Source organism: Delphinapterus leucas, chromosome 21, assembly GCF_059928025.1.
Source record: "Delphinapterus leucas isolate spDelLeu-1000000601 "Yukka" chromosome 21, BTC_Dleu_Yukka2, whole genome shotgun sequence".
Lineage (NCBI taxonomy): Eukaryota > Metazoa > Chordata > Mammalia > Artiodactyla > Monodontidae > Delphinapterus > Delphinapterus leucas.
The window spans coordinates 12,282,897-12,305,033 of NC_143149.1; the positions used below are offsets into that span (position 1 = coordinate 12,282,897).

The window sequence follows — 22,137 nt, forward strand, 5'->3', positions numbered from 1 at the left end:
TACCTGTTGGTGTTCTTTCCTAAAGTACAAACATCTTTTCTTCCCCTGAAGTTACTTACCTTACCTCAAAGGTAGAGTGCCTAACACAAAACACAGGAAACAATCTGTCTCATGTTGACATAATGTTGACATAATGTTACATAATGTTTACAAAGATGCTTTTCTGCACGTTATCCCATAGCGCCCTGTGCCTATAAAGCCTGCCTGGTCTAAGGCACAGGAAATACTGATCCACCCTGTGGTCCACCCTGTGATCCACCCTGTGGTCCCATTGTTAAGCAGGTACAGGTTGCCTTTTAGATGTTGGTAGAAACTGAGAAATCATGCACATGTTTTTGTTATGTTTGTTAACTGCATGATCCTGACCTCATTAATTCAGCTGTATATTTTGGTATCTGTCTGGAAGAAGGGATAGGAGAGGGTGTGAATATTTCACCAGAAGGATTTAGGTGTCCTGTCATTTGCTAGTAATCTGTGGGTAACGTCGTATAGATATATTTGATATCTGTATTTGATCATCTTTCTCTACAACTTTTGTGATTTAGATTCGATTACGTATCCTCCCTGGCGCCGAACAGGAAATGTTATATAACTTCTACCCTCTGATGGCCGGGTGTCAGCCGCTGCCATCTCTCAACATCAACTTGCTCAGGTTTCCCAACGTCACAAATCAACTGCTCAGGCGTTTTATACCCACCAGTATTTTTGTAAAGGTGAGGCTTAGACATTTTCTGCTTTTTAAATTCACTGTCTTGAAAACAAACAAAAGAAGATGTTTTTTCATGTAAACTTCACTAAGTATTTGGAGACTAACAGGATAGGGCTTTGACTGTTACTGTATAAATTTGGCAATATTGCTATTCATTTCTGTAAAGTTATTATTTTATAGATTTTTTTTTTTAGATTTCTATTTTATAGATATTTTTAGATGTAACTTCAAAGATTTTTATTCCCTTGGGTAAAGGTTTATCTTTCTGGCATCCTTAAACATGGTTTTTCTTTGGCGTTTAGTAAAGTATATTTCTATTTTTGTTTTTCTTTTTTTTATTTCTTTATTTTAATATTTTGTTTACTTTTTAAAAATATGTTTTAAAATTGTAGTTAATTTGTAACTATTTTTTAATCAAAATGGATTAACTTTCTGAATACAGTCCCTGAACTTTTCTGATTCTAACTATGTAATACTACTGGATTTGGGTCTTTTCTGTAAACGATCACCGGTCAGAAACTATACCCTGGTTTAATGTTTTGATTTTTTAACAGTGATACGATTTCCAGGTTCCTTCAGTAAAGGACCCTGTAGGATTGTCATCGCTTTGCCTCGGGTTAAGCCACTCTTGATGCCTAAATTAAGGCTGTTTCTCCAGATAGTTCTGGTTTCCCTTGGTAACCAGAGATACATGAACATATATGAATCCTGTGTGTTCTCTTTTTTTATTGTTGTTGTTGTTGTGTTTTTTTTAAATAATTGATAGAGGATCACACTGGGTTTTTTTTGTTTTGTTTTGTTTTGTTTTTTTATTTTTGGCTGCACTGGGTCTTCGCCGCTGTGTGTGGGCTTTCTCTAGTTGTGGCCAGCGGGGGCTACTCTTTGTTGCAATGCGCGGGCTTCTCATTGCAGTGGCTTCTCTTGTTGTGGAGCATGGGCTCTAGGCGTGTGGGCTTCAGTAGTGTGGCATGCGGGCTCAGTAGTTGTGGCTCGCTGGCTCTAGAGCGCGGACTCAGTAGTTGTGGCTCGCTGGCTCTAGAGCGCAGGCTCAGTAACTGTGGCGCATGGGCTTAGTTGCTCCGCGCACGTGGGATCTTCCCAGACCAGGGCTCAAACCCGTGTCCCCTGCATTGGCAGGTGGGTTCTTAACCACTGTGCCACCAGGGAAGTCCCTTGTGTGTTCTCTTTTTATTTTAAGTTTATACCCCCTTTTTGGATGACAAGTTACAATTTCCGTTTTTGTATCTGTCAGGCTTTGGGGAAGCCTTGTTTATATAATCTGGGATTTGGTAAATTGTAAGTTAGCCTGTGTTCATGTATGTGTCATAATCATCCCACCTGTTACCTTTCTAGACTTACACAGTTTTGTTGTGTTTTTCTTTTGCATCTGCAAAAAAAATCATTTTTATTAACCCTCTAAGCTTCTATTCTATACCAAACTTTTATTTTTTTATTTTTATTTTTTTAACATCTTTATTGGAGTATAATTATTTTACAGTGGTGTGTTAGTTTCTGCTTTACAACAAAGTGAATCAGCTATACATATATCCACATATCCCCTCCCTCTTGCGTCTCCCTCCCACCCTCCCTATCCCACCTCTCTAGGTGGTCACAAAGCACCGAGCTGATCTCCCCGTGCTATGCGGCTGCTTCCCACTAGCTATCGATTTTACATTTGGTAGTGTATATAAGTCCGTGCCACTCTCTCACTTCGTCCCAGCTTACCCTTCCCCGTCCCCGTGTCCTCAAGTCCATTCTCTACGTCTGTGTCTTTATTCCTGTCCTGCCCCTAGGTTCTTCAGAACCTTTTTTTTTTTAGATTCCATATATATGTGTTAGCATACGGTATTTGTTTTTCTCTTTCTGACTTACTTCACTCTGTATGACAGTCTCTAGGTCCATCCACCTCACTACAAATAACTCAATTTCGTTTCTTTTTATGACTGAGTAATATTCCATTGTATATATGTGCCACATCTTCTTTATCCATTCATCTGTCGAGGACACTTACGTTGTTTCCATGTCCTGGCTATTGTAAACAGAGCTGCAATGAACATTGTGGCACATGAGTCTTTTTGAATGATGGTTTTCTCAGGGTATATGCCCAGTAGTGGGATTGCTGGGTCATATGGTAGCTCTATTTTTAGTTTTTTAATGAACCTCCATACTGTTCTCCATAGTGGCTGTATCAATTTACATTCCCACCAAAAGTGCAAAAGGGTTCCCTTTTATACCATACTTTTAAATTATTATTTTTTAAATCTCATAATTTTGGATCTCCTGTGTTTAAACAGTGGCCTTTTTGTTTTTTTAAGACTTTATTTTTTTTAGAGCAGTTTCAGGTTCACAGCAAAATTGAGGGGAAGGTACAGAGATTTCCCATATACCGCCCGCCTGCACACAGCAGTGGCTTTTTTTACATTTCCACCTCATCACACTCTAAAGCCATTTCCCTTGCTGTTCCTCACTGTCATGTCTGAGGTTACCCTGCAGGGGAGAAGTCATGACTGGGTTGGGGAGCGGCGGTGGGATGGGTGGTCTCTGATGTCCTTTTAGCTGTTTGACCCTCCGAAGTTTGCTCTTCCTAAACTCAGAAGTATGGCTTTCATCAGCCTGAAAGTATTTATCGATGTACAGACCTGATCGTATTCTAGCCGAACAAACAGAGCTTGTTTGAGATGTGAGAGTTGGTCATGTTGAGGAACCAGCGTTTTGTTCCCATCAATTAATCTCTTTCGTTCCTTTCCCTGAAGTGCTCAGAACACCCAAACTAATCCAGATAAATCTGGCTCCGTCTTCTGATTTTCTTTCACAGCAAACCTCTTCTGGGTGGTGGTGTTTTAGGTCCATAAGGAAAGGTTCCAGAAAAGTAAACATTCATAAGTTTCAACCTAATCAGCACACCCTTTTCTAACTGCCACGATCCTTTCTCTAAATTTAAGAACCATCTTCTAGTAACTTGACTGCTGCTAAAATCATTGACTGCACTATTCAGAGCCAGCTCCTTTATTAACTGGGAAAACTCAATAATTAAAATTGCTTTACCTGTCACACTAAGGGCAGTGAATGAGGATTACCCTTTTTCCACTTCATGAACAATCACCGACTAAAATTTTACCTCCCGTCATACCTTTATTAAACTTTAGACCTGTGCTATTCCAGTATGGTAGCCACGAACACATGTGCCTATTGAGATTCAAATTAATTACAACTTAACTTAAAGCTTAGTTACCAGTTGCACTAGCCTATCTCAGGCGCTCAGTAGGCGAGCAGCTAGCAGCACTGATGGGGAGCGTTTCGTCTTCACGGAGAGTCTTGTTGGACAGTGCCGCCTAGCGCACGCTTGGATCCATATTTTTCTTCCTTCGCAAAATAGATTTGTTTTCTTATTGCATGATAAGAAAACAGATTTATTGTTCTCTGTCCCTGTTTGTAAAGCTGTGTTTGTTAAGGATTTGACCTGGTGGAGCCATTTATTCTGTTTCTAAAACTAAACGTCCTCCATGAGTCCTACAAATTCCATGACGTATGAAAGACCAGCAACCTGTCCTTTCATTCATCCCATTCAGATGGCTGTTGACTCACACACACAGGCACACATGCATACATACGTACATACGTACATAAAGCTGCCCAGCAACAGATCAGAGCGGGGGCGCCCCCTTTGCTGCTCCAGGGAACCCACAGGAGCCAGCTGCTTGAAACACAGCAGTGGGCTGTGGTGCTGAGGTTGCAATGCTAATCTAGTTCATGTCCCAGACACCGTCTCTCATGCTTTTCCCACAGAGGCCTGCTAACATACAGCAGTAAAGTAGTCATTTGCAAGAATTTCATTCTTTTAGCTACTCGATGACTCTCTGGGGTGTTGCTGACCTGTCAGAAATTTTACACCTAAAAACAGTCATGATACCTTTTAATCCCTCTTAGTTTTTCTTCTTCTGATGTGATGTTTTAAATTTTTTCAATCACTGAACTTTGAGAAAGGGAAATTTTGTTTTATCTGCTGCTTCAGTCCTTGCAATCTTCGTTGTTAATACCTTAGAGTTCATTGTGAATCACTTTTTCTCAAACAGGAGATTGGGAAGCCTTGAATCCCAAAGAGCTTGCTGTCAGCTGAGGTTTGTGGCCTGCTTAAAGCTCGGGACACAGGCCGAGCAAGGGAGAGAGAGGATAGAGCGTTACCGCTTGAGCAGGAATGGTGGCCATGTTCCCTTTCACGCGCGGTGCATTGATAGATTGGTGGTAGCTGCCAGAACACCGGGTTAAGAGAAAAGTAGTGACGAGGTAGATTCCGCGGGTGGGTGTGATCGGCTGGTGATGTCTGCCACTGGGCACAGAGGGAGTGTGGCAGCACGGAGGCTGTGCCGTCACCATCCCCGGCTCACGTGAAGAAAGAGGGTGGGGGGAAAGGAGGAAAGCAACACAGTTTGTTTGGGTACTTGCACACGTCTATTCTGTTTTCGTGAAACAGTTCCAAGAACGTCAAAATCTCTTCAATTAATAGCGCTACTGTTGCCATTACCATTTTGTAAACCCGTTTTGTTTTCCACTCGGCAGCCCCAGGGCAGACTCATGGACGACGCCTCCATTGTTGCCGCGTGATGTTCAGGACGGGCCTCGGCTGTTCTTACGGAGACGCCGGACAGAAGTGTCTACGTTTTCCGTGGTGAACCGTAGCTTGATTGTGGTGCAAGTTAATCTTTGCTGTTTGTTAATGGATGTTATAGCAACTCTTCAGAGGAACTCATGCTTAAAATATTAGGAAAATCCATCCTCTTTTATAGTTTTCACTAATAAATATTTGAAATCTGTCGGTGTGACGTGAAAGGATGTCAGTCCTTTGTTCCTGTTGAAAGTCATTTTATGGATAGTAACGTCTTTTCGAAGTAAGGGATTTGCACTTGCAGTGGCCGAGGAAAGATAAGCATCTGAAATATGACCGGACAAGGGGAACACGCGCCAGTGTCTGCCCCAGGAAAGTTCTGAATTCAGAGTTGGCTAAACCGGAGGTAAATCCATCCTCATAAATCTAGTCTGTGCTCAGAATACACACACAGGAACCGGAAAGTAGTCACGTGACTGATGCAGAAAACTTCCAGAAGGTTTTAATCAGAGCAATTTAAGATGTCTAAAAAATATCTTTGCTTACCATCAAAACATGTCAGATAGGTTCAGCTTGCAGCCAAAACACGGATCATTTATGAAGCAGGTTTGTATTTATAAGTATGTTAACAAGATCCTTACCCGTCAGTATCTGAACTGCAAGATTCTGATTCTAAGCATAATTCCCTAAACTAAAAGTTTTTGAGACAGGTGCAATGTCTAAATAAGAGATTTTAGTTATGTTGTGCGATTTGAAAAGAACTATTTAAAACTTCTGAAAATTCATGTAAATAAAAATCATATTGTGAAAATCCTCTTTGTTAAAATATCTTAATTTAAAACTACCCCATTTCCCAGAGATTTTTATTGTTTAAAAGTATAGGAGTTTCAAAAAGGAAAAGAATCATGTGAATAAATATGTTCTCTTTCAGATATGCTTTTATGTATCTTTTATTTATTTTGCGCTTGTTTGATTTCAGCTTCGTGGAGCAGCTTTTACTAAGAACATGGTTGCAGAGGTATGGTGGGGTATGTAGGACTGGAAATAGATCCGCCTTCTAGAGCCGGCGCTGCGCGTCTGCGGGGAGACTGGGGCGGTGACGGTCTGGGAGGACGTGAATTCCCTGTTATCACAGCTTTACAGGTGGAGACCACAGGAGTTTGTCGGATTGTCTAGGGCCAAATCCCAGCCCTGGTGACTTTGTTCATGTTGCCCTTTGTTTGTCTCTGTTCTTACCTGTAAGATGTGGATGATGGTAATACTACCTCGTAGACTTGGTATGAGAATGATAAAAATTAAATACACAAGAGGAACTGTAAACGAAAATTTCATGAAATAATACTTTCTATATGCTCTTACATTTTATATCCCACTCTGTTTTGTTAAAAATATTCCTGGTTTAACCTGCTGAATTGATTTCATGACTCACTAAGGGGATGTAACCTGATGTTTGAAAAATTCAAAGGTCCATCTCATGCCGTGCTTATGTAATAAAGGTCTCATGTGTTAACACGGCCATCGTCAAACACAGAGTACTCAGTGCGTGTTAGAACGGATGGATCATTGGCGTCCACTTTAAAATTGTTAGCCTTGATGTCAGTGTGATTTGTGTGAGTGTAAATACACCACATAAACAGGTCTGCGCTTTCCCTCAATAGCGTAATCCTTTCTCAACCAGGAATTCTCCCATGTCGTTCATTTTACTGTGAATGTATTCTATTCACTTGTTTTTAAATTGCAAGTCTTAATTCAGAAATACATGAAATCATGATCTTCCTGGGTCCCCAAAACAAAACTGTCACAGTATTGCAGGAGCTGTTGACTCACTGAGGTTACAAGTGTCCAGAAGGAACTCAGAGTCTTTCCCTTCCTGCCTCTGTGGCCTCTGTGCACCAGCCACAGTCATCTGTCCCTCATGAGAGGACCCTGTCTTCTGTCTTAGTACCGTGTTGCCATTTGATTCTCAGTATTACTCCTTACCAGTATTATGCACCACTCAGGGGTATAAATTTTTAAATAAAGCATTTAAAATTTGGAATTTGGGGGAGCTATGTATTAAAGTTTGGCCCCTGATTCTTGAAGGTAAGAGCCGGTGGATAATCAATGTTGCGTGTTACCAAGAGGATGAGGATGGTATTGACTTTGGCATAAAATTAATTTTCCAATTTGCTTAATTTTATATATCTGTGATCCTAAAAGTGCAACTTCAACTCAGTTTTCCTCAGAAAGTCTTAGATTCTTTATCCTTGACTTCTTCTTTTTATTAAGAGGCTTTCCAGAGCACGGCTCTTACATTGAATTTTTAAAAATGTCTTCACATTACTTGAAAAAAAAAAGATTCTTTACGTTCATTTTCATTCAGTCATTTCTTTCATGGCCCATTAATAACTCCACCCAGAATATTAAAAGCCTCTTTCTTGATACTGTTCTTAACAATACGTGTTAAGGAATCTGAGCTGTAGGGCTTCCCTGGTGGCGCAGTGGTTAAGAATCCACCTGGCAGTCGGAGCCTTTGGTGTGTGACCAAGCTTTGCTCCTTTCCAGTTGCCAGGGCCGTAGGAGGGACGTCATGGCCCGTTACCCCTGTTCTCTCCTTTGTGCCGGCACAAATGCCATGCCACAGCCTTGGCACCGGGGCTGCAAGGGATTGGGTTTGGTGCCCTAACGGAGCCCATGGCTTCGGGACAGGGGTCCCCACCCTCAGAAGAGGGAGTGAGACAGGTGGGCTATAAGATGTCAGCAGAGGCAGGAACACGCGGTGGTTAACGCCGATCTTCCAGGCCCCAGGCTTGCTGGTTTTTCATCTTGCCTCCTACTCGCTCCGTGAACGCGGACTGTTTATTTAACCTTCCCCCTGTAAAGCAAGGATGCAGATATCCACACCACTGTATTAGTTATCTGTTGCTGAAGAGCGATGCTACTACACACACAGTGGCTTGAAACAACACGTATTTATTGTCTGCATTTTCCGTGGGTCCGGTATCCAGGCACAGCCCAGCCAGGTCGTCAGCAAGACTGAAGTCAAAGGGTCTGGCAGGGCTGAGGTCTCATCTGAGACTTGACTGGGGGAGGATCCACTCGCAAGCTCACCGAAGGTGTTAGCAAAATGTGTGACCTTGTGGTCGTAGGACCAAGGGACTCATTTTCTTTTTGGCTGGTGACCAAAGGCCACTTGCTTTCTCAAAGCCAGCTGGGGGGGGAGAGGCTCAAGCAAGCCAGGCACTGTAATCACACACATGTTATCATGTCCCCTCTGCTGTATTCTAGTGAGTAAACGCAAGTCCCAGGTCCCACCCACCACTACTCAAAGGTATGGGTGGGGTCATGACACACAGGCATGAACACAGAAGATGGGGATCCTGGGGTCACCTTTAGAGTGTGTCCATCACAGTGCCTCGTAGGGCTCTCGTGAGGAGGCAGTGAGTTGATACGCGTCAGGCTCTTAGAAGAGGACCCTTTCTCAGGAAGCACAGTGAGTTGGTTGTGGTGGAGCTGCTGGTGTTAACCACCATCAGAAGAAGATGCCTCTAACTTGTACTTGCTCTTGGAAAGTCTTTGAACAGCCTTTAGGGAATCTGGGATGACAGGATTCAATTTAAACAAACAACTGCAATAGTTAATAAATGAAATAATTCCAATAACCACTCTCATTTAATTTCATTTTCTTAGTTGGAGATTGCATGGCGAGTGGGAAATATGCAAGGTTTGGAGTTTGAAAAGCAGTGAATTCATAGGCAGCTTTCTCTGCACTACACAAATGTTGGCTGTCATCTTCACTTCTTAAACTGGATTTTACAAATGATTGGTTTTTTTTGTAATTACGAGGTTTAAATATTAAAAAAGTATGTAAGGTACTATAATTGCCACTGTTTTTTTTTTTTATTGAGGAGGTATAATTGACATACAACATTATATTAGTTTTCAGGTGTACAACATAATGATACAATATTTGTATGTATTGCAAAATGACCACCACAATAAATCTAGTTAACATCCATCACTAAAAAAAGAAAGAAAAAAAGAATCCGCCCGCCAATGCAAGGGACACGGGTTCGAGCCCTGGTCCGGGAAGATCCCACATGCCGCAGAGGAACTTACCCGTGCGCCACAACTACTGACCCTGCACTCTAGAGTCTGCGAGCCACAACTACTGAAGCCCACCTGTCACAACTACTGAAGCCCGTGTGCCTAGAGCCCATGCTCCGCAACAAGAGAAGCCACTGCAATGAGAAGCCCGCACACCACAACGAAGAGTAGCCCCCGTTCACCACAACTAGAGAAAGCCCATGCGTAGCAACAAAGACCCAACGCAGCCAAAAAAAAAAAAAAATTCTGAGCTGTGATTTCCACATTGGCATTGCAGTGAAAGAGGGGGTGCTTTCAAGGACAAAACAAGTGGAAAAGTTAAGGTTACTCTTGTAATGGGGAGGGTCTGTGTAGTCCCAGCACACACCTTACCTCTTGACCTAAAACCCCAGAAAAGGCACTGAAAGTGTCCCAACTCCTAGTGTAAAAAAATACTTGAGATGGGTTGTGTTATTTAACGGTTGAGTGAATAAATAGTAATGACTATAATTGTCAAGAAGCAGTTAGGTGCAGCATTAGTGATTAGAGATTGCTGAATGAACACGATACCGAACAGAAATGTGCACTTTCTCTTGCTTGTGGATTTGTTCTGAAACATTTCTACCAAGGGCTCCTCAAGCCATCCTGTGGTGAGCCCCATCACCATCTTCCTTTTATTTTAGCCAACGATGCCATTCTCAGACACAGCTACTAAAGAACTGCATACAATTCACCGAATGAGTATGAAATGCCATGTTTTCATGCATGAGAAAAGAAATTTGTAGTTTAAGTATATTCAGGTTGTCTTCGAAGGTCATATTTATGAGAAACTTTCCCTTCCACTCAATTTACTTGTGCCTGAGAACAAAAGAGAAAGTGATCACCGGGCCTTTTGTGTCTGCTTTCTGAAGCGTGTTTTACCAGAGGGGAACATGTAACCAAAGTCAACCCTGCCAGGCACCCCTGCATTTCAGGTGACATATACCATGCAAGTGACAGGTCGAGCCATGTTTTAAATTGTTTTCTCCCCAGTCGTTGAGAGGATGCAAAACTCACAGCCACCTTGAAGTAGTTTTTCATTTATAGAATACGCCCTTACCCAGAATGTATCAGCCTGCCTGGCAATATGAGAACTGGCAATATGTTTATTAGGTTGGTCAGGATTTCTAAACCATGTATATTTCCCAAATGATAATTACTGATATTATTGAGGGCTACAGTGTGCCGGGCAACTTTGTTCTTACCTCATTTAATACTCATAAAAGCCCACCGTGGTGTGGGTGCTGTTATTATCCCCATTTTGAAGATGTGGAGACTGAGGCACAGAGAGGTTAAGTAACTTGCCCAATGTTCTGGTTATCACTGCAAAACAAATCATCCCAGTACTTGATAGCTTAATGCAGCAATTATTTTTTATGGTTTCAGTGGGTCAGGAATTCAGGAGGGGCTTGGCCGGGTAGTTCTGGTTTGTGGTCACTCAGGCAGTTGCTCATCTGACAGTAGCTGGAGTTAGGATAGTGGGGATTGTGAGAACGAGGGAGCTGAAGCAGCATGGGGCTAGCCAGGCATCCCTCCATTTAGTCTCAGGACCTTCCCGTGTGGTCTTTGGGCTTCCTCACAGTATGGCGGTCTCAGGGTAGTTGGATGCTTACATGGCAGCACAGAGCTCCAGTGTGGGTGGTCTAGCCAGCAAGGAGGAAGATGCATTGCCTTCTATGACCTGGCCTTGTATATCACATAACATCACTTCAACTATGGTCACAGGCGCATTCACATTTAAGAGGAGGGAATATAAACCCTACCTCCTGATGGGGAAATGGCCACATCCTAGAAGAACAGGGGGGACAGGAGAGATCATTGCAGTCATCTTTGGAAAATACAATCTGTCCTACCCAATGACACGGCAACTGGTGGAAGAGCTGGGATTCAAATCAACGCACTGCCTGCAGAGCCCACGTGCTTAACCACTATGCTACACAGCCACCACTCTAATGCTGCCAGTGTTTGCTCCTAAATAAATGAGTTTGGGCTAAATATGGATTTGATGACTGAGGCGTTATGCATTCTGTGAATTAAGACCCGTTCTTGGGACTTCCCTGGTGGTCCAGTGGTTAAGACTTCATGCTTCCAGTGCAGGGGACGTGGGTTCGATCCCTGGTCAGGGAACTAAGATCCCACAAGCTGCGTGGCGCGGCAGAAAAAAAAAAGAGGGAAAAAAGACCTGTTCTTAAGTCTATGGCAATAAAGCTGTTGACAATTCAATTACACATTGAATTCCAAGTGTTTATCGACCGCCTGCCATGGGCCAGTTTCTGTGCTGGTTTTGCTAAAACATAAAGGAATCCTCTTCCTGAAGATCAGTGGTCCAGCAGGAGACACTGGCATGAAAACACATTCCACTGCCATGAGATTGCTGCAGTAAAAGTGGGTACAAGACTGGTGAACTGATGGGATGTGTGGGAATTGCTTTAAAATCCTCCAGAAGACAAAAACAAAAAACAAACCAGGTTGGGGAGAAGTGGATGAAACAAGATTTTTTAAATGTTAATCATTGTTAAAAGTGGGTAAAGGGTGCCTGGGGGCTCTACTTTTGGATATGTCTGTAACTTTCCATGATAAAAATAAGTAAATAAAAGATACAAGGTAGAAAGGAACCCCAGTGGAGGTGATTATAGGGTTTGAGTGATGAAGCAGCAGAGAGGCACGGCTTCCTCCAGAAGTGACCCTGGAGTTGTTTTCATGATCGTCATGAAATTACTCTGTTTTTCTTGTATGGGAATGTGTTTCCATCATCCTTGAACAGATCCTGTTATGTGAGCTGGGTTTGGAGGGCACATAAAATTTGTAAAGTAAACATATCAGGGAAGAGCTTTGCAGGTGATGAAGGGGTGCTGGCTGGCGTCCACACCAGACGGCCCCCAGGCTCACCAAGCGTTCATAGTGTAGACAGACCTGTCCAGCGCTGAGTAAAGCTGGCTCTGCTTTTCCTACCCGAGAGGTTCCTATTCAGTGATAAGAGAATTAGGGGAGGCCTGAAACTCACTTACAACTGAAAGAATGCTTGCTGCTGTCAGCACCGCTGCTTCTGGAGGGCAGGGCTTTTTCTGTTGGAATTCGAGGATTTTTGAACGAAGCGCGTCTTCTTGTTAGTTGTCTAATGCTAATTAGAGTATTGAAGAATTGTAGCTTGAGAAATCTTTGACCCTGGGTGATAATCAAAAACCACTGTCTCAGCAAAGGACTGAATCCCAAGTGCCAAATTTAACAAGAAACAATAAGAAGCCCTACATTCAAGATGTGTTTGAATATTGAATCGTTTAAACACAGGGTGGGAGGAGCTCTGTGATAGTTCATGCGTTTATCAGAGGTGTGAGCGCTTACCAGTTGCTCAGAGTACGTTTGCAATATTTTCTCTACTTCTAATCGCTACCCTTTATTTTGTTTCATTTTTATAGTGAAAATTTTCAAACATACACAAAAGTAGAGACAATAACACACATTCATGCTTGTACTCAGCTCTGTAGCCATTCATACTTTGCCATCTACCATCTACATGATATTGCACCCACACCTATTCCCCCCTTACGTAATTTCACCCATAAATAAAAGGACTTTTTATAAACATAGCCACAATACCTTATTACATCTCATAATTACCAGTAATTCCTTCAAGGTTGCCTGATACACGATCTATGTTCAATTTTCCCTGATTGACTAAGGAGTCTTTTTACAGTTGGTTTGTTTGAATCAGCATCAAACAAGGTCCATCATTATATTTAATTATGTCTCAAGTCTTTTTTGAGTTTCATTTAATGTAGAACAGTCCCTTCCTCCTTTCTATCCCTTATCATTGACCTGTTGAAGACATGCAGTCAGCGTCTTGTGAAATATTCCCCATCCTGGTGTTGGCTGACTGCTGCCCCAGGGTGTCATTTGGCTTGTTTCTCTGTCCCCTGGATTTCCTGTGGACTGTTACAGTTCAAAGCTTGTCTGAGTCCCTTTCTGCCTGCCTCCCCCCTGCTTTTTTTTTTTTTGCGGTACGCGGGCCTCTCACTGTCGTGGCCTCTCCCGTTGCGGAGCACAGGCTCCGGATGCACAGGCCCAGCGGCCCCGGCCCATGAGCCCAGCCGCTCCGTGGCACGTGGGATCCTCCCGGACCGGGGCACGAACCCACGTCCCCCGCATCGGCAGGCGGACTCTCAACCACTGCGCCACCAGGAAAGCCCCCGCCCCTGCTTTTTTTCTGTAATAATATCTCATAGTTGACATGCTACACATCCTATTGCCACACAGGTCTGATTGCCTCACTTTTAGTCATGCTACGATGGATCAGTGGGTTTAGAGAATGACAGCCTAACCCCTTTATTATAAGGTTCAGCTGAACATCCATCGGTGGCAATTGTCTGAATCAGTTACTTATTAGAAGTTGCAAAATGTAATTTTAATATACTGTCCTGCATTTATTGGCTGGAATTATGCTATATAGAAGCTTTTTCCCCCTCATCTACTAGGTCTATTTAATTACCCTAAAATATAGTTCCTATAAGAGAATTTTTAATAACTTGATTCTTTCTCTTTATAATTTTCAGGATAATGAGTGGTAACCTCACTAACTCTCGTGTTATTCAAGAGCTTTGGTTTTCGTTTTGGTTTGTTGGTCCTCTCCTTTTCTCCCCCCTTCGTATGAAATAATCATGTAAATGAAAGGCTGCAGGACAGGGAGGTTGGTGTGATGGCCTTCTGACATCTTGGTGGCAGCTGTCACCTTCTCTAAAGGACACCCAGCACCCTCCATCTGGCTTCCTCCGAACAGAGGGATCCTATGCCTGTACTCACCTGCGTAGAGCTTCTGCTTTGAAAAGTAAAGTTGACAAGGAATCTTCAGCTGTAAGGATAAGACCAACAAGAAAACTTCTACAGACTGGTGTCAGACATCCACTCCTGCAGACCTCTGCCAACCACACACTTCAAATCAATATTATAGATGTTCCAAGTGATTCCCTTGAGGAATTAGTGCAAGAGCCTGACATGGAGGAGTGATTAAATGATGTTTAATAAATGGATTTTATATGAATTCTTTGAAAACCGGTAATCACTGCATGATGGATCTTTCAACACAGACACAGATACTGTTAAAAAAATTTTTCAGGACACCTGTTAAAGACAGTTAGCCAGACTTATTCAAGAGGGGCCATTGCAATGCGGTTTTGTAGGGGAGAGAGACTGATTCAATTCCAACACCGACAGGGACAAATGTGGATTTGTAGGCAAGGTGCAGGCGGGGGTCAGTGGATGGGAAATTACTGAGATGGGAATGGGGATGGGAAAACCTAAGGGGTAAGGGGGCTCTTGCTAGACCAACTCAACAGAATTCTGGCTGAAGGCAGCCCAGGGTGGTCAGGTACCAAGGTGGGGATTTCCATGAAACTGATTTAGCAGGATTCTTGCCCAAACAGGATTCTCCAAGGACTGGGAGAGAAGCCCAAGTCGGGCCTGGCTGAGCAGAGGTGCTCAGAGGAGCCTGATCAAAGTTTGGTCAAAGGAGAGAGCCTGTGCCCATTCCCACCTACAACCATTAACCACAATGTTTTACTTTTCAGGTTAATCATTCCTCCTCCTCTATCAGGTAGTAGAATGTTTACTGTTCTCAAAGTCAAGTGTGTCTGAGCGCGCTGGACAAGCTGAACCTTTCAAGTGTTGCTTCCCCCTCCCTCATAGAAAACGAAAACCAAGGCTGGTCCTTCGAGGCTCGAGGTTCCGTGCAAGAATAACTCCGGCTCACTAGCCAGGACCATGTCGGATGACTGGCTCCGGGTTCTGCGAAGCAGAAAGAAATTTCCAAAGTGGTTAGACAGGCTGGATGACTTCAGGACAAGGAGCCTTTATGTTTTAAAATCGGAACCCAGCTGTGACGAGCAAGCAAATAGGTTTTCTTGTACCTGCTGGAATGACCGGCAGAAACATTGGCTGTGCGGGCGAGCGCTGGACTCTGCACGCAAGCTCCCTGGCGCGCATCCCCGCATCTCCCCGGGCACGCGCTGCATCTATGCGGGGACCCGGCTCCCGGCTGGAGCGGCAGCGGGCTGAGCCTGAAGGAGATCACAGGCCCCCAGCGCCTCTGAGATGGACGTTCACCCCGCTGCGATCACCCCTCGCTTAAACGTGGTGCAGCCACTTCCAGAAAGCGGGCAGGATGCCACTCTCAGAGAGGCCTCCACAGCGAGTTTCTAAAGCTAATGCAAAACGCCTTCTAAGGATTTTGCAAAGCCCACCTAGGAGGTGAAGTGGTATCAGTTTTACCTTTTCTTTGCAGGAGGAATCATAGTCCGGAAAGACAGAGGATGTGTCTAGCTCAGAACCTCCAGGCCACTTGCAGGTGTCTGGGGTCTGTGGGGGTCGTTCCACCCCGGAGGCCTAACACCCTGGCATCCCCAAGCCCCCCTCACCCCCACCCACCTCGGATGCCGATGAGAAGAGGGGAGAAGCTCTGTGTCCAGAAGAAGGTGGCTGGTATCTGAAAGGGAGGCCAGGGGATGAGAGCAGTGGACTCAGGTGCCTCTGGAATGTCCTCGCCCGGAAGGGAGAATGGCCTGCACTTTAGATGCCAGCGCTGCCAGACCCAGGTCCCTCCTTCATTCTTTCTTTTCTGTTTGGTTTGGCAGAGCTGCAGAGCTCTCAAGTGGGGCCTGAACCCCAACAGACAAATCTTTCTTTGTAAGAAGGGCCCTCCTCCCTGGTGAAATCACGTTTAAAAATGGTTGCTCTAGGGCTTCCCTGGTGGCGCAGTGGTTGAGAGTCCGCCTGCCGATGCAGGGGACACGGGTTCGTGCCCCGGTCCGGGAAGATCCCACATGCCGCGGAGCAGCTAGGCCCGTGAGCCATGGCCGCTGAGCCTGTGCGTCCGGAGCCTGTGACCCGCAACGGGAGAGGCCACAACAGTGAGGCCGGCGTACTGCAAAAAAACAAAACAAACAAACAAACAAAAATGGTTGCTCTATATTGTTGCAGAAAAAGCAAGGTACAAAACAGTGTGTGTGATACAATCTTGTAAGACAAAACAAAACAAACACTACAAAAACACAAATACATACTCAAAGAAAAAGGACTGGAAGTATATGCACCAAATTCTATTTTTGGATTATTGGATTATAGATGATTTTAATTTTCTTCATTTTACTTATCTGTTCTAGAATGTTTTCAGCAGTAAGTGGGGTTTTTTCTAACAAGAAACAATGACAAATGTTATTAAAAAAAAAAATCCACAGTATCACAGCACCAGTGGGAAGAGAGTCCATGGTCGGGCACACCTGGTGATACGATACCAATATACCCCCCAGAAGCCCCCGTGTGGATTCCCGGAGAGCTTCTGAAGATTCTGTTTTGCGGCCACTCAAGGAAGCAGCAGATGAGCCGCCGCTGTAGTTATAACCATGATGCTTTTCTCTTTCCCAGAAGGTTCCTCAGGTTGTTGGTGACTCTGATCTGTTGCTTGACACCATGTTCATTGACCTGGCTCTCTTCCAGTTGCCAGTCCTCTATGGCTGGGGGAATTCTCTGTCGTGTCTCAGCTTTTAGATTGTAGGAAGCAGATCTCGATTTAGATCTCCGACTAGGGGATGATGTCAAAGGGACCCGAAGAGCTTCAAAGTCTTAACTAAACAAGACCTAATAGCTTCCTTCTTGCCACAGAGTCCTAAGTGGGCCTTCCAGTGGAACCACGAGATTGTAAGTGCCCCAAAGATATGTCTCCTTCGCTGATCTGTCTCTAGCTCCTAGAACAATTCCTGACGCATTAGAAGGGACTGGTAAATATTTATGACATATGTTGGTAAACTACAGACCTACTCTTTGGCAATCTCCCAGCTTTCGAGATTTCTCTTTCCTGCTCTTTCTTACTTCTTGCCCTCTCTCCCTCTCCCTCTTCTTTGTTTTCCCTCACTTTTACATCTATACAGGAGAACACCTTGCTCACCCACCCCATGCCCATTTGTCATTTGCCCACTACGGATCCACTCATTCACTAAAAAGATGGGCCCATCTGAATGACAACGAAACCCACAGGCCACAGCCATGCCTGATCCCTAGAAGCTTCCAAGTCCCATCCCAACAAAGTCTTGAGGCATGGAAGAGCCAAAACCCAAACCCAGATGATTCCAACTGTGCCCGTTATTCTCATTTCCAGCTCCCCGTAAGTGTGAGAGTGACTGGAACATCGGTAACCCACACTAAGGATGCCAGCGATCTTTGTCAAAAAGTGAGAAAGAGAAGATTTATGAGACACTGCAGGCCGAGGGACCGATGTAATTTGTGTAATTCAGACACCAGAGGCACCGGCCTCTGTTTCCCTCTGCAAAGTCCTCTTGTCTTTCCGCAAGCTCTGCTTCTGTGTCCTGTGCCCCAGTGAAAGCTCTAGACAGTAGAAAATGCTATGTTTGGGGAAGGGGGGACTCTTCTAGAAAGGTAAAATACGATGCAATTGTAATGATATTTTGTTTTTTTGCATGTTTCTTCCAAAACTCTGTATGGCATTTTCATCATCACAAAATGGAGAACGGAGTCACCAGCCCCAGGTCTCAGTAAAGCAGGACAGTCCTAGGAGGAGCTGGACAGAGGCCCTTGCAGACGTCACTCTCCCTCCCGCGTCCTGTTTTTCTTTTTCTTGTGTCTACGGGACCCCAATTTGTAAGAAAATTGTATTTCCTGAACTTGGAGTCCAGGTCGCCTCCCTATGGATACAAGGAAGGGGAGGAGGCGTGGTCGGACTGCCGTGTTGCCCAGCTCCATCCACATTGAATTTTGTGACTGGTGGTCCCTAGAATGCCCTAGAAGGAGAGATGCTGGGACCAGTGAATCGGAGCATTATCCTGAGACATCCAGCTGGGTCGTGTCATTTCCGTATCCCAGTGAAAGTTCCCTGCAAGATTTTGCTATATGTTATTTTCTCTGCAGTAAAAGGGTGATTTAAAATTTTTTCTCATCAAAATGAAGGCATCAGGATGTGAGTCACGGATACATAGAACCTAGAACTTTTCACTCTCTGATGTTTCCCCCTTCAAGGTCCAAAGAGGCACTGTTGTTGACTGCACTTTTTTTTTTTTTTTTTTTTTTTTGCTGTACGCGGGCCTCTCACTGCTGTGGCCTCTCCCGTTGCGGAGCACAGGCTCCAGACGCGCAGGCTCAGCGGCCATGGCTCACGGGCCCAGCTGCTCCGCGGCATGTGGGAGCTTCCTGGACCGGGGCACGAGCCCGTGTCCCCTGCATCGGCACGCGGACTCTCAACCGCTGCGCCACCAGGGAAGCCCTGACAGCACATATTGACAGCCTATTCTGGGCGCCCTTCATGAGGAGCCGGCCTGTTCTCTGAGTCCTAATCAGCCTGCCTTCCCAGAGAGGAAGCTCCATCTTTTCTGGAGGCAGCTTGTCTAGCTTCGCCAGCATCTCGCGCTGACAGCAATGGCAAGTGGGCGTCTACCTGCTCACTGGGCCAGGGCGCCATGGTGGTGCTCTGGGGGTTCCTGTTGCGCCCTGGCCTCCTGCCGTAGAGCCAGGGGACCCCTGGGAACCTCATGGAGCCCACACTCACTGTCGCCCTGAACAGGCCCCTGAGGCTGATGGCTGCAGGTGGCGGGGGATGGGGTTGGTGGGAGAAGTCTGCCACAAGTGTTTTGAGGTCTGCTTTCCCAATGGTTGCTTGGAGATACCGCCCCCGCGCTCCCCCAGGAGATGAGGACTTAACATCCTGCAGGGTAAACTTTGGCAGGTGAGAGATGGAAGTGATGAACAAATTCTTCTCTCTTCCTCCCCCCATGGACTGTTTCAAGACATCTGTTAGTTTATTCAGCCCCTCTGAAGACCTCCCATAAGATGGAGAATCAGCTGTGCTTCTGAACGGCTCAGTACTGTTCTTATAATATTTGTTCTCTCTCCTTCCCGTGATCGCTCTCCCTGATGAAGTGTTAGCACAAATGCATTGTCCTTCATTCTGATTTCTAGACAACCTGGGCTAAGATAGGTTTATACCAGAATATCTTTTTTTTTAAATTAAAAAATTTGTAAAATTTTTACCTAGACTACTCATTTTCTTATTTTTACTATATTATTTTTAAGAGTAATATACATGCAGAGCAGAAGACTTGAAAAATGCAGAAAAACAAAAGGAACTCATAATCTCATTACCTAATGATAAAGACTTTGCACATCTTGGAGAATTTACTTCCAGTGTTTACTCTTTACATCAGGGGAGTTTGTTTCCTAAATAGTCTTTCCCCGAAGCAGCCAGACCTATTATTTTCAGACTATTTCTCATGCCTGACAGCGGATCCTTTCGCAGATTTTTATGTGGGCAGCTTAAATTGGAATAAGATAAATTCATAAGGTAAGTGTATTCTCAGAAATTAGTGGAAATTCCTAAAGTATCTAACATGCTTTAAAAAATGCTCTAGTCATTGGTAGATTTTCTGAACACACGTAAACTAGTCTCCTTTTCCCTTCACATGCAGTGGCACTAATAATAATCTCTCACAAGGATGCTCAGAGAACAAGAAGACAGGGAGGAGGGCTGAGGATGCATCACTATAAATAAGAATAGTCATGAGATTCAGCAGAGAGATGCTAGGCAGTTAAAGTGGTGATACCAAAATGAAGAGCATTCATGTTGGTTTATTGGAACTTACCCTAGCGTTTTGGGAGACTGACGTCGTTATTAATAGCAGACTTTGTGATCAGCCGATCCTAACATTTCTCTTTATAAGTTGTGTGATGCTTGGGTATTACTTAACCTTTTTAAGTCCCAGCTTTCTTATCTGAAGCATGAGAATAATAATAGGTATCTTGCAGAATTGTTCATTTATTCCACCAGTATTTGCTCAATACCAGCTATTCAATGAATATTTATTCAATACTGTGCTAGTCTTTGGGGTGCAGTGGCGACTAAGAGGAAGCCTCAGTTCTCTTGGAACCTGCACTGACAGCTCAGTAAATGGTAATTAGTCTCATAATCACCACTATCACCATGACTACCAGCACCTCGTCATCGAAATTTCCTCTATGTTGACTGATTTTGAAACATTGGTTAGCTCAGAGCAGTGCACTTTTTAAATTAAACTTTTTATTTTGAGATCATTATAGATTCACATGCATTTGTAAGAACTAATACAGAAAGATCTTGTGTACCCTTTACCAGTGTCCCCAAAGGTAACATCTTATAAAGCTAGAGTACAATGTCACACCAGGATTTTGACATTGGTTCAATCTACCAATCTCATTCAGATTTCCCCAGTTTTAACTGTGTTTTGCATATATATGTGTGTGTGTATTCAGTTCTATGCAATTTTCTCGTATCTTCACCACCACACTCAAGACACATATCCACAAGGATTCCTCATGTTGACTTTTTATAACCTTGTCTACCTCCTACCCACCATGTGGTTCCTAAACTCTGGCAACAACTAATCTGTTCTTCATTTCTATAATTTTGTCATTTCAAGAATGTTATATAAATGAAGCCATAGAATTTGTAACCACTGGGGACTGGCATTTCTTGCTCACAATAATTCTCCGGAAGTTCTCTGGAAACTCATCCAAGCTATTGCCTGTATCGATAGTTCATATCTTTTTATCCTTGAGTAAATTTCCATGGTACAGATGTACCTGGTTGTTTAACCACTCGCTGGTGAAGGGCATTTAGTTGTTTCCGGTTTTGACTACTGTGAATGAAGTCTTTATGAACATTCTTGTGCAGGTTTTTGTATGAACAGAGTTTCATTTCAAATTTGTCCTCTTTTCCATCAAAAAATTGATATTTGGTGGTGGTGGGTTGTGTCTGGAGACAGAAATGAGTTTATCTTTCAATTCCAGTAGCTTAATTAGAATGTATCTCACTGTGGATGATTCTGGTTGAGTTTCCCAGGTACATACTGACCCCATTCAATATATAGACTCAAGTGTCTTTTTATCTCATCACAGATTTCTTAAGATAGTATTTGCTCTGATCTATTGATTTAGTTTCCTTCTTCAGAAACTTCAGTTGTACGCTGTTGGATTTTTCTTTGCCTATTTTCTACATCTACCTTTATAAACAATCTTTTTCTTTATTTCTGTTTAATTTCCTCCTTTATAACCTCAATCTCCCTTGTTATGCTTTCTGTGACGTCTAATTTTTCTTGTGTAACTTCTAGCTTAGGCTTAGTTCATAAAATATTATGTTTTAATTTTTTCCTGAGCTCGCTCGACTCTTATTTGACACATCCCTCTTGTGGTACTGTCTAATTTTCGAACTTACATATGTCATATTTATGTCATGTTTCTGTAACTTATTACAGTTTTAAAAATTATTGTTAGTTCATTTTCCATTAGGAAACATTTCTCAATCTGCTTTGTGGCCATGTTTTTCTGGTATGCCTCTTTATCTGCCAATGCAGTATTTAGTTCATTTTTTCTCATTTTCCTTAAAATATCTTCATATTTGATTTACATTTCTTTTCTAATGTTTATACTTATATAAGATGGGTTTTCTTATAATTTGAAAGCAATATTGTCATGCAAGGAGTAGGGGCTAGACCAAGGTGCCTTCTGTCTTGAAGGCTCCCTCCCTATTGTCACTTCAAAGTACTTCGTTCCATGGATTCACCTCCACAGTTATAAGATCTTATTCCTTTGTACCTTCTTTATATCCAGTGCTCGGACCTGATCAATTCATTCTACTACTAGAGGATTTTTACTCAGGGTAGGAGAGAGTTTTTCCTCCTAGAATAGAGTTTTT

The 22,137-nt window shown here is 43.5% G+C and overlaps 1 protein-coding gene across 8 annotated transcripts in view; it reads left to right on the forward strand.

Moving 5' to 3' along the window:
• The window catches only part of TRAPPC11 (trafficking protein particle complex subunit 11), a 41,280-nt gene extending 35,038 nt beyond the window's left edge, over positions 1–6,242 (forward strand). For all 8 annotated transcript variants that reach the window (XM_022570927.2, XM_022570922.2, XM_089903634.1 and 5 more), the window contains 2 exons: positions 546–713; positions 5,267–6,242. In XM_022570927.2, the coding sequence (XP_022426635.1) occupies positions 546–713; positions 5,267–5,311 (213 nt within the window). In that variant the 3' untranslated portion in view covers positions 5,312–6,242. The remainder of the gene's footprint in view (positions 1–545; positions 714–5,266) is intronic.
• The last annotated feature ends 15,895 nt before the right edge of the window (positions 6,243–22,137 follow it).